The sequence below is a fragment of the Falco naumanni genome, chromosome Z, assembly GCF_017639655.2.
Source record: "Falco naumanni isolate bFalNau1 chromosome Z, bFalNau1.pat, whole genome shotgun sequence".
Taxonomy (NCBI): domain Eukaryota; kingdom Metazoa; phylum Chordata; class Aves; order Falconiformes; family Falconidae; genus Falco; species Falco naumanni.
Window position 1 is genome coordinate 86,272,376 of NC_054080.1, and position 15,493 is coordinate 86,287,868.

The 15,493-nt window shown below is 39.6% G+C and overlaps 1 protein-coding gene across 1 annotated transcript in view; it reads right to left on the bottom strand.

Annotated features, from left to right (window-relative positions):
* Positions 1 to 1,905: 1,905 nt before the first annotated feature.
* ALPK2 (alpha kinase 2) overlaps positions 1,906 to 15,493 on the bottom strand; it is a 35,485-nt gene continuing 21,897 nt past the window's right edge. Inside the window, exons 7-10 of the mRNA XM_040580961.1 lie at positions 15,289 to 15,377; positions 11,844 to 12,061; positions 9,935 to 9,983; positions 1,906 to 2,817 (exon numbers count right to left, since the gene is read on the bottom strand). Coding sequence (XP_040436895.1) covers positions 2,583 to 2,817; positions 9,935 to 9,983; positions 11,844 to 12,061; positions 15,289 to 15,377 — 591 coding nt within the window. The 3' untranslated portion in view covers positions 1,906 to 2,582. The remainder of the gene's footprint in view (positions 2,818 to 9,934; positions 9,984 to 11,843; positions 12,062 to 15,288; positions 15,378 to 15,493) is intronic.

Here is a 15,493-nt window from a genome sequence, read left to right on the forward strand (position 1 = left end):
CTGGGGTGTGTTACATTGTCCAGCCCACTGCTGACATCCATGGCTACAGAAGAACTGGAAAGACCTGTGGTAAACTGTCCTTCCCATATTGGCACTCTCCATTGATGGAAAGCTGTCAGGAGCAGAGCTGTTGTTGAGACCATCTCCCACCACCACAGAAGGGGAAAGGACTACTGAGCTAAGCCCACTGACACACAGTGTTGGCCTAACAGTCTCCCAGGCTGGGTGGCCAGCTTCATGCTGACTGCCTGGCACTGATGTTCATGCCTCTGACTGACACAACACTTCCAGCTGCAATGTGACAGAATGCCCGATATGCCCCATTCCTAACACCTCTTCCCCACCAAAGCTAGCCAGAAGTGCGAGAAGCAATAAGCATCAGCAGAGTACAGAATCTAGACTCAAATAAATGATGCACTGATGATTGTCAAGTGGTAGTGGAAACTAGCTTACTGCCATCCCCATTGTGAGGTGTGCTGTCTGGCCATGCATGGTGTCTTGTTCTCTCACACGCAACAACTTCCTTTTGGCTGAGCAAGAGATGTGAGTAAACTCAGACTGACCCTGGTTTGAACAACTGAGACACCAGAACAGTGGGACTTCCCCGGGGAAACCTCCTCCCTACAGCACAGCCAGTATCAGCGAGACCATCTGCTTCATCTGTGCCATATCTCCCTCTGCCTGCTTTTTTTGATAACTCCTTCAAAACTTCTGCTCTGTATACTTTTCTGCTTCCATTCTCTCATGATGCTTCAGATTCTCTGCAGCACCATGGCATTGTTGTTCACCTTTATTTTAAAATGGTGAATAATATGAATGGCTTCCCATCCTCAGTACACTGTAAGTGTTTTGACCCAGATTTCAGTCATACTCAAAGTTTTCACCTTTCTTTGGCATTTTCTGATTAAAAATTCATCTTTCAAATAGTCTTTCATACATTTAATTTTACTTGGACTACAATATCATCCTAATTTATGCAATATTATTTTGTAGTTAGCCTCCTCCACCTAAGTTAGCAGGAAACTATTAAAAACTCAAATGTTTCTGAGCAAGTCCGGAGAACTTCATCCCATGTAACAGCAGGAATTTAAAATGCAGATGTCTGTCTAACATTGCTTCCTTTTCCCTCAACGGAGAGACATAGGCTGTTTTTTGGCACAGTTAATCTAACCTATTTCTAAATGTTTGTTTTTCAGATGACCTGCACTTTGCTCTAAATTCCATTGAGAAGACCTCCGTTAGCTGTAAAGGGAGCCCAGGATGACAAGCCTATGTTACATCAGCATTGCAGTCAGATGAGTTTCTGTCCCTAATGTCAGCTAGTCCCCAACAGTTTATCTCTTATTTGGCACCCACTGTTTATCAATACAAAGCAGAACCTAGTCTGAGATCACTTTTATCTTCCTTAGCACTGAGGGGACTCTTCCACACAGGTACTGGTTTCTGGTTACCTATTATTTAGTAATCACACAGGGGTAAGAAATCAACAATTTTCAGTGTCTGTATGCTGTGTTAGGCACTGCAGGTTGGGTTTTCAACTACCATCTCCAGTAAACTTGTTGCAGCCCTCTGACATGCCTAGTTCCCTTCTCGGGCTGCAAATTTCCACATAAGCTACACTTAAGTTTAATAGAGCACAGTATCTTTTTTTTCAATTTTTGCCCTGCCTAGCCATTTTGGATAAATCAGGACTCCAGTAGACAGGTACTGGCGCAGGGCACCTGTCATGTTCCTTAAAAAAAAACAAAGCTATGCTACACAGACAAGTCATTGTACTTATTCTAGTTGAAATTGCTGCAATGTACTGAAATACCCTCTGTATGTAACGGCTTATTTCAGATGATAGCTGTTTGGCAACATGCAGACTCCAACCCTTTATACTGCAATAGGATTGGTGCAAGCACAACAGTACTATGCCATGGGGTTAACTGTAGATTCAAGGAAGCTTGTATGGAAAGCAAGGAAAGCAAGAATCACACAAGTTGCCCATCTTTAAGCTGATGGCATCCTTTTGTGAAGACCTTAAAAGATGCTAGCTAATTTTGTGGAGAGCAGAAGGCAGATATCTCCAATCATGAATGGTCTTGTCCTGTATTAAAAGACATGTAAGTGGGAGAAAAAAAATGCAAGAATAGGATTATAGTAGGATCACAATATGCAAAAATCTGGGAAAGAAAACAACTATTCTATAGCAGCTTGAGCAAGAACACTGCAAAATTTTTAGTAAGTGGCATCTTAAATATATTGATGTTTACATAGCAGCTGAACCCACAGGGTCACAGGCACAGAAACATAGAAGGGATGATGTTCTCCAGTGACATGTGGGGTACTCAATGTCCATGACTCAAAATGTGCAGATATCGGTTCATAGAAGGGTTGTCTTCAAAACCTTGTCCCGCTGTTAAATCTCAGGTACCAAGACCATAGAATCAGCTCCTTTTTTTTTTGTTGCTGACATCAGCATCAGGATGACTTCAAAATAATGTCATAAGGCAAAAGACTAAAATTATCTCCCTACCAGATTGCTGGTGCCTATCACTACTACATGTCCTTGAGAGTTTCCACAAGATGAACAGTGCAACTCAGTACTCCGAAGAAATGAAGTCTCTAGGTTCTCTTGCCTTCTTGGGCACTGTTTTCTTTACAGTTGATGAGTTTGGTGGATTTTTGCTTTTAATGGATGTCGCTTTCTTCTGTTTTTGATGAGTGGTTCGGAGAGATTTCAGCCCCAGCATCTCACAGTACTTATTGCACTGGTGGAGGGCTCTGAACTGCTCAATGAAGGAAACTGAGCAGTTGCCTTTAAAACCTTTGTATCTGTAGCAACAAAGAAAAAAAAAAAGCCAAATGCAATTTCAAGATTCATTGTCAGCATAGGGAGGCAGAGTATGACTGTTGACTCCTAAGCAATTTGAAAACATTAGGCAAGTCTCTTCCATCCATGCTGTTTTGAGAAGCACTAACTGTCACAGAAAATCAAACTGAGCCATTCAGAACTCTAGGAAACCAGGTAATAAGTAGTGATAGAAGAGGGAAAAGGGTTAAAGAGGCATAGTTCTGTGGTATGTGTCCTGGCTACTATTTTTCATTTCATTTAGTTGGGAATATAATTGTCTGCTGGCTCATTTTGTCTCAGAAATACATGAACTAAATCCACTCTACTTCATTCTCTATAAACAGTTCTTTTGACTACCATGAAGAGTCAAGGTTGCCACATGAGGTGTTGTCAGAACTAGAAGGGGGTTTCATCCAAACACGTACAGAGAAGCAAACTTCTGTGCTACACTCCTCCCTCCCTCAGGCTTACAACATCTCAAGAAGCCAAGCCTCTTGGGGAAGAAGATGTAAGGAGCATTCCTGAGGAAGGCAGTCTCACCCAGCCTTCACAGCTCCCAAGCCACCACCATATCTCCCACTGCTACCTCTCCTTTCTTCAGTGGGCTAGCAAAGCCAGGGAATAGGCAGAGCATGTACATCCCTCTTCTCACCATGCCACTGGTTGCTGACATTCCTTCTGGTGCCTGCTTTTTAAGCTGCAACAGCTTTTTTCAAAAGCTGCACCTGCTTTTTAAAGGGGTAATTTTTGGTCAGATTACTAGGATGGAAGAGTGAGAAGAAAGGCCAGGGTGCTCCTCTCCTTTTTCGGTAACCTTGATAAGTACATGTTCTACCTTATTCTCTTGGTTTACGGGACATACAATGTCCTCAGATGTGAACTGTGAGTTATCACTGCATGAAAAACAAACAAGAGTTAGCAGTGAAATTAACACGCGTTCGTTGCACAGCATTCCAGAGAACATCTTTCCTCATGCAGATTGCACAGTGCTAAAGAAAACACTGTTGCTCTGAGAAGGTGAAACTCAATTCTAACAGATAAGCATCTTTATTGGAACATGGTTTGCCAAATTTTCTTCTACAAAAGAATGGTGCCAGTGGTGAAAATGTAATAAAATCCTTGCAACAAAAGGGGAAAATATCTGCCCCCATTTATATCTAACTGTCCTATTTTGCATCTCTAGTGTTCCTCTACAGAGAAGAAATAGAAAAGTTGAAACCTCAAGCTGACTGCTTTCCTAGCATCAGTAATTCCACCCTAGGAGAAAGAAATCTCTTTGGTAGATAATGCGAATCTGAAAGTTTCTCTAGTATATCTAAAAGGTAATATTTATTGCTTATTCGGGCACATACCAAAATGGTAACATACATTGCTAGTCCTCCTTACAGCCAAAAAAAGTAATCTATACATTTTGCTGCTGCTTTTAAACGCTGTCATAATTGCCTACCCATGGAGGATGGATCCCAAATGATTTCAGGCAAGCTATTGCAGCCATGACGATGAAGTTCTGCATATAAGTACAAGGTGAACAGCAGACCTTAGTCTTCCAAGGAATGAAATTATTGCTGTTGGTTAACTCAATAAGGAAAACTATTTTGGAGTTCAACTTTTACATCATAAGTATTTAGTAGTCCTTCTCATACCAATATTTTATTTTCAGATTCTTCTTTGAAGTCGGAGTTTTTGAATGTTAATTATGTATTTCAAGGAAATAAATCTCCAAAGGTATTTTATTGTTATTTGTCATGTGAGGCTGTTCATACCAGACAAGGTTACCCTCTAAGTTAAATAGGTAATAAACCTGCCCTGGTCTGGAGAAACCACTCAGCTAGCTTGCTATAAACAGCCAGATGAACCTCAAAGGGTTAAGATTTTTTTTTCCTCTCCTTTCCAAGTAAGTTATGTGCTCCTTTACCCAAAGGAAGTTTAAGAGGAGTGCCATTGTTACTTCAGGACTATACCCTGAAGCTCAGTAAGATAACGAACTGTTCTCTCACTCCTTTGGAGAAACAATAGACCTGAGATTTTACACTTGAGCTCCTTTACCAGAGCCAATGGATGTATGCTCCAGACACATTGGCAGAACATGTTCCACAAGCAAACATGCCTGTCCTCAGCAAGAAAATCTCTATATCAAGCATTGAGCCTGACTTCAGAAACTAGTTAAAGCAGAGTAATGCACTGCCAGGAAAGAGCATTAACTTATACTGAAATATTTTTATTAATTTATCATGACTATTCACTTAACCATTGGAACTTCCCAGTGAATGCCGGTGGCAGCAACAGCTGTTTTTACGGCACTTTCCACCGTCATGGTGCATCACTGCTGCAGCAATGTGTGTAACACAGATGCAGCTGCTGATGTCTAAGGAGATAGGCCCAGACAGCCTTGAAGTAGCATCTGCTTACTCTGGTGTCTGAACTCCATTTCTGCTGCAACACTGATTGAGAGGCTTCTTTTCTCCTGCACATTGGGTGAGTGTGTTCTGGCAGAAATATTAATGATAAGTAACCTCTAGGGCTATCAATTAGGTGAGAAGTTTCACTGCACTGAATGCTGACTATTTTAATTCATGGCTGCAAAATGACCGCACACTCTTTCTCTTGCTCTCATTCTCTTTTTCTCCCTAGGTAGCCACTTTGTTGCAGCTAAAGAAAATTTCTTCATGTCTTTTTCTCATGCTATAGAAGTCTGATAATACTCATTTCTTTATGGAAATAACCTTGGAATGAAAAAGTTGAATAAAAAAAATCCACTTTTCTCACGAAGTAAATAAAAGTCTGTCTAAATGGCTTTCCTATCTGTATTTGGTATTTGTCACTTACTGTATGTCTTTGAAGGAACATCTGAACAAAGAGCAGAAACAGTAGCATTTGCTTAGATGATACTATGAGTAAGAGCCACTTTAAAGGAATAATTGAATGCTCTGCTAACTGTAGCTTTAGAATTCACCAAATGCCAGATATGTTTGCGGTAAAAATAAGAGCATAAATTTCTTGTGAACAGGAGACAGAACATTTATATTGAAAACATGATTTATTTCTATTTTACTAGCTTTGTTCCTAAATCAAGACACCTTTCCCTTCACTTAATAGGTTTGCATTTGATCTTGTGGCTACAGATGTGGCCTAGGTGACACTCCTTGTCCACTTTGGAAGTTGAAAGGCATGAATGAGCCTAGTTTGGGTCTGCACTGTGCAGACAGCCCCAGGTCTTATAGCAGGCCGTAGGAAAACTAATTTACAGATGTGAGACCAAAATTTTGCATCAGAGTTCTCCCAGCTGTTTGCTGTTTGTTCATCACTGCTTCCACAGAGCTCCCCTTGTGTGCTTCCAGACTGCATCATTTGTTCTGGACAGACCTAATGACCACAGCTCTGGTGTAATTTGGCAGGACATCTGAGCTTAATTCAAACCATTTGGTGTTATAGCTGTTGGTATGTGTAACCGAGGGAAGGTCTCCATTATGATTGGTTTCTAAATTTTACAGTCCGTATCACTCTCATATGTTTTGTGTTCAGTAATACCAAACTATTAACCATTCCAAGCCTTGAAAAATATAAACTGTTTATTTTGCACAGCATGCACTACTAATTCACTGACTAGATAACTGATAAATAAAGCCCAGACAGAATTCTATCTGCCAAACATGACAGCTAGGACTTGGCCCAAACCAATCTTCCTTAAATCTGAAGGGGGAATGCTGCATTTGTTCCGAGCCCTATGCATTTGTTCCGAGCCCTAAACTCCCCGATGCCTCTTGCTGCCATGTTGAGTAAAACTAGATTTCTCAGTGCCCTGAAACCAGACAGACTTTCAGCTCCACGTTTGGCAAACAGCACTCCTGTTCACCACCAGGACCGTGGGTCACAGTGTTTCTGATTCTTTCATCTTTGTGTTTACCATTCTTGTATAAATACCTGGGCACTTGTGCACCGCTTCTGAACTGGCTCACTGTTTGCACTTAGAAGCGAGTTACTGTGTTGCATTATTTTTGTTTATGCTCCCCAAAGAATCTACTAAATAGCTTAGTTAAAGGATTGATTGCCTGACTGATGCGCCCCAGTGGCTACAGTAAAAATACTTTCCAGGCTTTTCGGTTTCTAGTTCACCTTCGCCCTCTACTGACATAAATTGCTCTAGTGCAGCTACTTCGGTGCATTGAATAAAAGACCCTTTGCTTCGGGTTCGTTTGGTTTCCAATTCACTGGTAAAACAGACATAAAAAGGATAAAAGATCAAAATTACTTTGAAGATTGTTAGTTGTTGAAAACATCAATCCCTGCACAGCTTCTACAGGAAGGAGGGGAAAGATTAAGACAAAGGATACATAAATGCTCATCCAGAAACGGTAGCTCAGACTTGGAATATGAGTCGGGACCCCCAATAAATCTTTAACAGCAACAAGCCATGCTGAATATAGGTACCAATTTTTAATATATGCTGTTTATTGTACTTGGTTTACAAGAAACACTGGAGGATAAATAATGGTCATGAATGATTCATGACAGTTGCTATATTGGCTTTTGCAAATTCATCCGTAACAGTTTTACTATGACATTAGATTATTTGAAAGCTTGACTATACTATGAGCATGGCAGGGGTGGGGGAGATGGATTTTTTCCCCCATTTTTTTCCTCCCCTGATCACAAGTTTAATCTTAGAGTGAAATTAGTATTGTATTTAATGTACATTCCATCCAGGAACAATATGAATGTTCTCCCATTCATCAAGGATCACAGGATTTACCAAGGATATTTTTGGTTTGCCTTGATATGATCGGCCGAGGCTTAGAAGAATTGGAGGCAGAGGAGCTGTCTGTGACTAGTGTGTGTGTGTGTGACTAGTAAGATCATTACCTCTGCAAAGAGTGGTTGAAGAAACTGGTAATTTCTATAAGCAATTACACCAAAAAAAACAGCTTTCTATCTGCCCTAACAATACAGTTAAAACCATATCATACTATATGTTTTAGTTAAGTAGGACTATGTATGTTCTCCCCAACATGCGAGATAGACAATCTCTCATGAGCATGGCTGCACACTACCAAAAGTAGCAATAGCCAGTAATATAGACAAATTCTGTGTAGTTTTTTGTTTTCCCCACCCAGGCTCATGGAATTAAAAATCAAACTGTAAACACTAATGCAGAGGTGTCCTTTCCGGGAAAGAAGCATGGAAGAAAAATACAGAACCAAGAAGTTGTCTTGTAGCAATATCATTAGCCCAATGACACACAAAGTGATACTCAACATTTTTAAGAGACTGTTCATGAAGAGAAATTATATTCCTTTATATAACTGAGGTGATTCTTACTACAGCTTCTGTTGTATATTCATTTTCTCACTTCACCATCCTCTTCCCTATTCCAATGTGTTTTTACAAGTGTAATTTGCCATAGTAAGCTGGACAACAGCATCATTAAAGCTTTACTATAAAGCTTCTGATTCCAGTGAACAGTATTGCCTAAATAAAATTTTTATGACTCCTTTGTTTTATAACAGGATGATGTAACTTCATTTCAACTGATTTCGTTTTGGATAGACAGCTAAAAAAGTAAATCAACGTAAGTTTTGAATGGATGCCAGCCTGCATCTAATTAGGATTTTCCCAGAACTTTCTGGGGTCAGTTTTTTAATAATTTAAAAGATACTGTGAGGTTTTTTTCCTGTACCATGGGTATATAGACAAGCTCCAGTTTAGTATAAAGACTAAATACATGTGATTGGCTCTGCTTTTTCCTGTCAGTTTTGCAAAGGAAAATATTAGTTTAAAGCATTGTTCACAGGCATTTACACCCATTCCCTTTCCAGCAGCCAGCTGATCTGAATGACTGCCTATACCCACTATTCCTATCCATGGCTCTTTTGGCCTGTGGAATAACTAGAAGCTTTAACAGAAATTTAAGAGAAATGGAAGAAAGTTAGAACACTAAAGGCCTATATCTTTAACAGACATGCTTAAGACTCCCCAAAAGACCTGAAGCCATTGCAAAGCTATTAGGAAACAGGCTTCTCTAAATATTATGAACAGATCTTTTGTTATAGTTCAGAATTACTGCTTTTGAGAAAGAAGGGAAAGAGATACCATCAAATCCCTTAACACATTTCCTTTTCTGTCAGCTGTGGTCTATACAAAGCTGAATAGACATCTTCCCTCCACCCATGCAGCTGACAAGAACACCCAGCTCAAGAAATGCTTAAGGTTGCTGCCTGCTATAGGAGGAAAAACTGACTCATAGAGTTCTAAACTGACAGAAGAGTCTTTATAAAAGCTTGTGGCATAAATGCATATTCTAAAGCTTTGGCACTTTTGCTGGCTGCAAGAGGGATTTCAGCTGTGTTCTCTCATGCAGCCCCTGCACCATCCCTTTAAATTCTTTGCAAAAAGGGCAATAAAGACTTTGGCCCATTCCAGGGCATCTCATTCCCTAGTTCCCACAGTACTGTGGTAGATACTATCTCTTCTTCCAAGGGAAGAGTAGGAGGGGAGAAGGGTCACCTCTGATACTGGTAGCAGGATCTAGTAGTAGGGCTAGATAGGTATAAGCACTTGTATTTGCAGTTGCTGGGGCAGGTACTAGTAAATTCAAGCCCAGATGGAGCTCTGCCTTCAACAGCATGCTGTGTTTGAGATACTTCCTCCATGGTCAGAAGCTCTGGACAGCACAAACACCAGGTTTTTCACTGTACCTCAGGCTGTAGCCAGTGTTGGCCCTGCATTTTCAGCCCTACCTTCCTCCAGCTAATATACCACCAAGTAAAGTGCCTTACTTGTTTGTAAGTCCCCAGACACCTTGATTTCACTCATGAGATGCCCTTTGAATAAGCCTGTTTAAGGGAGGCATGAAGGAAAAGCAAAACCCAATCTACAGCGTAGCCCCATCCTTTTAGAACAAAATAAATGTGTTTTCCTTATAGGTGAGTTCCCATAAATATGAACAAAAAAAATTTAAAAGAGCCAGATGAGGATTATTTTCTTCCAAAGTTAAAGCAAGAATAAATTTCCAGTGCACCCTCCCCCAACATATTTACACTGTGAAGACTGATGTGTAAAGCAAAATCTATTGAGGCTATTGAGAAATATTTTTTCACTCACCCTTTGGCCAGTGTTGCTATGCCAACGTCAGTTAACTTCATTCCTACACCTACAAGGCACCAAGGAAACAGAGCTTATGTTACACTAGAATTTCTAGGAATATCTTCAGATTCAAAAACATCTTATATAGAGGCATTAAATATCAGTTATTGACTCCTGGTTTTAATTTTAATTATTTGTCACCATTTTTAAAAATCATTTTAAAGTATTTTAACAAATATGATGTTTGTGCTTTGTACAATTTCTAGAATTCAGTCTCATACTAGTGGTTTACAGGTAGCAAGGTGATAAAAAGAGCATAGCTTGTTTACTGTGCTTGACAGTCAGTGGTGGGGAAGGAGCAGTTACACTTTGAGGACGGCGTTTTAAGAAACATACCAAATCTTTGCTTATGCATCTGCCCTGAGATGTGTATATTTATGGGTTTTGTGGTTTTGATGCTTTGCAAACCTGGACTGCAATGTTGATCAGCAGGAATTGTATATTTGCTTTGTTAATCAAATACCTATAAGTCAGTCAACCTTATTTTTACTTACTGGGTGAGAGATCCAAAATCCCTTTCTCATTCAGTACTTCCAAAAACTTGGGGGTTTTAACCTGTCCCTTTGCTGACTTGTTTATAGGCAAAATCCAGCCCCGCAGGGTGGGATTTTTTCTGTACAGGAAAATTATGGTCTTAAGTCCTTTTTCCTTAGAAAATAATACTCTCAGAAATCTCAATTAGTATGCCTGAAAAATGCAGCCCAGATACTCAAATGAGAACATGATCAGAGAGGAAGGATGTTTCTCTTCAACAGCAGCAGGTATATTGTCCTTTGTAGCAGCAGTCATAGAGGTTCAGATACCGTTTCTGCTGTTGTGCTTCCCTTGGGCTAGGATTTTGTTCTTTCTTCTCCCTTTAAGTTACTTTGAGGGCCTTGTTTAGATGTCTTGTTGCTAATTTGCCTTCTCTTGTTAAAAAATATGGGATATTTCCTAAGATGCCACTTTTTTGTTTTGTTTTCTTTAACAATGGTCTGTCTTTCCCTGTTTCAAATACATCTGTGTATACTGTGTTGGGTACAGGCACAGCATTTCAAGCAGACCAGAGGAGTCACACCCACAAGAGCATAAGGGGAGCATTTAGTAAATGCAAGGAGGACATTTTTTCCCCATTATTCTTTATTTTGAAGGAACATGTTTCTTCAAATCTAGCCAGGATCTGAATGTGGAGCATTATACTGTTGAGAGATTGCAGGTAAGTATTTAGATACAAGAAAGAGTGAAAGATGAGGCTGTTATTAACAACTGAGGTCTTTCATTCTCATGACATTTCCTTAACCTCTGGGATGTGAGACAATAAGCCAGATTTGATTCATGTTGAGTGTCCTGATTTACTAAAGGGATATGTAGAAGAACAACTCTCTCATTAAGAGTGTAAGATTTGTTTTTTTCTTTTATAAACTGTCTTCTTAGAAGAACATAAGCTAGGTAAACATTTCCTTTCTCTGCTGATTAGATAAACATCATAATACTGCATAGGTTAATACATGTTAGCCCCTGCTGCCACAGTAGGCAATTGATTAACGTCTTTCTGTTCCCTAGCATAGTGCACACCACACACAAATAAACAGAGTGCACTTAAAAGAGGCTAGAAAATCAACCTAACTCTCTCTCCTGTCTTTCACTCTGATCTGCGTAAGATGCTGTATTAAAACAGACACTGGGCCATGGTACTGTCCACATCTGGAGAAGACTTTGCCCATTACAAGGTTATGGAAGGAGCACATTCGACATTGCCAATAGGACACAGAAAGCCAAGAATAACATAGCTCAGAAACAAGTTCCACAGGTATGAGGATTGACTGTGAGTGGTCACCAGCCTGTATCATGGGAATGCCATTTTATTGCCCCTACTCAGACAACTCACCTTGCAGGTCAGTGACAAGCAAGCTCCCACTGGTTTTTTCATACACCCAGTGCTGGAAGGTGCAACACTTCTGGCCAGCCTCTGAGTCTCTTCTCAGGAAATTTACTTCCTTGCCATCCCTGACAGAGTATTTCACAAACTCCCCAACCAGCTCCTCCTCCACTGTCGCATAGGGGATGTTATTAGCAGGGCGATGAACAAGAAAAATAGGAATGATCCTGAAATCAAGGGATAAAAAACAGTAAAATCCAGCCAGTTCTGTCAATGAAGGACTAAGAAACAGGCAAAGTGGCCAGTGATCTCAGAGCATGAATGAGCAAGATCTATGAATTAACGAAGTCTGAACAATGCCAGGAGACATCTGGATAAGATTGGGATCTTCTAGGCAGCTCTAGAACATAATCACATTATCCTTTATGTGCTCATTTCTTTGTATTATTTATTCAGGTGTAAACTTTTTCAAAGCATGCTTTCTGATGTTGTCCTATTACATCCCAAAACCCAAACTGCATAATAAAGAGTGCTTGCTTATCTTGGAATATCACTGCTTCAACTGCTCAGGCTGACTGATTCAGTCTTGGTGAGGTGTTAGACCTGCAAATTTGATCCTCTCCAGAAGGAGCTTTGCCCAAGACCACTCTAAGTGGAGGATTTCTCAGACTAGACTTCTAAAACGTGACACATCCAAAATTAGAAAACACTTTTGATAATGAAAATACAAAGCAACTACTTTACCAAAAAGTAAGAGGAAACAAGAAAGTGTCTGGAAAGATATCAGATTCTCAAGACAAGTTGGCTCAAGTGAAAATCTAGAATCTGAAGATTCTTGGACTTTGACAGAGTCTGGATCCAGGTCAGAAAAGTTCAGCTATTTCTGTATGAAGTTTTCAGGAAATTGCAAACTTGAAAAAATTTGTCTTATTTTATTAATTTAGAAATTGAGCTAGTTTAGCCAGAAAGCCTTACAAATTTTTGTAGGAAACCAAGCTAGGTCAACTTATGTCTAAAGATGCACTATGCCAAAACCTCATGTCCAATATCAAGTAAAATTAGAGTCTCATGGTCTCCCCAGAAAGAAAGACTGAATGTGAAGTGATAACGACAATGGTCTGGAAGTATCTGTCTCACTAGCAACATGAACTTCTTGGTTACCAAAGTTCCTGCTGTCTGGAAAGCAGTGTTCTACCCCATAGGCAGTCTTCTTCTATTTGTTCTTACACTGGAAAAGCTCAGCATACTTGTTAGACAGCACTCTGATACCACAATGTAAGTGTTCAAAATTAAGACCTTAGAGTAAGCAAACAAGTGACATTAATGTATATTAGAGTGGAATTTAATACCGCTGTGAGATAAGGTCATTTTGGAAAGCCATTCAGCTTCAGCTGATAAAAGAATATAACTCTATTTCACCAGCTAGCTCACAAGAGCTCCTAGCTGGTACATGTCTTTCCTAGGGAAATTGCTATCACCACAGAACAGATTTCTGGTTACTTGCTTTCTTATAAACAATCTCTTAGAGTAACACTGCCCAAGGGGTGGTATAGATGCTTCCAGACATACTTGTACTGGATTCTGGAAATGGCAGAATTGTGAATGTATGCATGTGCTCTATACACACTGAAAGGAAGTATCTAGAAGAATTAGTCATGAGACAGAAAACCACACCTAACCAGAGCACTTCTGTATTAGTCGTCCAGTCCTAGTCTACAATTAAGCTTTATTGACAGCGTTAATTTATTTGTTGTTGTGATATTTTACCCATATTGTTACAGCACATGCAGTTAAAGTGGTACAAATGGCCTTTACACAGTAGTTATTCTCTTTCTAAGGAACAATCACTGCAACTGTAGGCACTTGTCTAGTTCTAACCTACTCACTAAAGGTATGATATCAGCTTAACTTGACCAGTATCATTAAAGTGACCAGCTTTTGTTAGTACATATGGCTCCATAGTTTCATATTACTGCACATTGAAAGGAAAATAAATGGGTCACTGGTTAATAGACATGTTAGTACTACACCATTGTAGAAGCATCATAAGTAACCTCAAGACCACAGAATATCTCTCTCTCAGTCTCCTCTGCCCTTTTATAAATGTCTAGCTGCCAGGCCACTGACTATTATAGGGCAGTGCTCTCTATCATTACGTCAGCTTTCTGTTATGGTCAAACATGTGCAGACAGGCTAAGGCTATAGTTTTAAAGCTAACTGGAAAATGTGTATGACCTCTCATGCTCTCTTTAGTTCATAAAATGTTGCAAGGAATATACCTTCTTTTAAATACAAGTTTGGACTGACAAGGGATGGCTATAAGAAAGGAATTCAGCCTTAAAACTTTGAAATTAAAAAGCAGACCAAAGCGTACGCACATCATCTCTTTTTCTTCTTATCTGATGTCTTCTGGCCAATTGTTTAGAATAAAGCACCAAATCTGAACCTTCCGTGTGCCTGTGATTTGCACCAGACTTGTAGTTTGCATAGGCTACATGGTCTCTCTCTTGTGTCAAAAACTAGAGGTTATATCCTGTGCCTAGAGAAATTTCTCAAACACAAATTTTATCAAGAGCAGTAGAAAAGAAGCTGCTTGCACAAATATTTTCCCTAAAAGATTTCATTGCCATTGTTCCAGAGGCTGTGCTTTAAGTGGTCCTTTTCTTCAGGGAATCAATGCAACTGAGCAGATCTTGTGTTATCTAAACAGAGATGGAGATTTAGCCTCCTGTCAAGCATGTAGGTCTTATCCTTGAAGCAAGGCAGATGGAATGTCAACCATTCACTGCAAATTCAACTCTCTGCAGTAGCCTGACACTGGAATAGCAAATTCTTTGAAAAAGATCTGTTACCAAATCTTTAAGGTGCCACTTTCCAGCCTCAGAGGCAGAGATGAACACTTACTGAACTATGGCCTGATGTACGCATATTCAAGAAAAGGAAAACTGCTGAGATTAAGTAACCCAATCTTTGTAAAAACCTAGAATCAGAGTTGGGCTTTCTGGCATAAGACTCTCTATACATTAAAAACTTGCCAAAGGAGTGACTTCATACCATCTTCAGAATGATCATGATTTCTCTCAAGATTTCATTTTTAATGGAAAGTTGGAAGACCTGACTAATCCCACACTGCTGTTGCTGAATGATACTAGTATTATCACCTACTGGTGTTACTTCACCAACATTAATATTTTCCTCTAAATTTATATCAAAAACATGGGTTTTACCTGCTATTTACTGTCTTTACGCTTTATTAGCCTTCTCTAATGGAAATGGAATCTCTTTCACCATCTCGATACCTAGTATTATTTAGGACACAACTCCAGCTGTAACACTGTTCTCACAATTCCTCTTTTTCTTCTAGCAGTCAGAGAGCAGCTGTGGCACAGGAAAATATATGTATATATACATGTATATGTATATTTTTAAAAAAATTATATATATATACACTCACTCTGGTACTTCCCCAAAGCCTTCCAAGGGTTCAGCTTCAGCCGCATATATCTTCGCATACTCCCTTGCAGTATTTTGGACATAGCATTCCTATATTACAAACAAATATGCCTATGGAATATTACTCAAAACACTTAACAGATCATCTGTTTGGATATTTGCAAGACAGCTTTTCCCCACAATTCTTGCTTACAAAGGACAGGGGA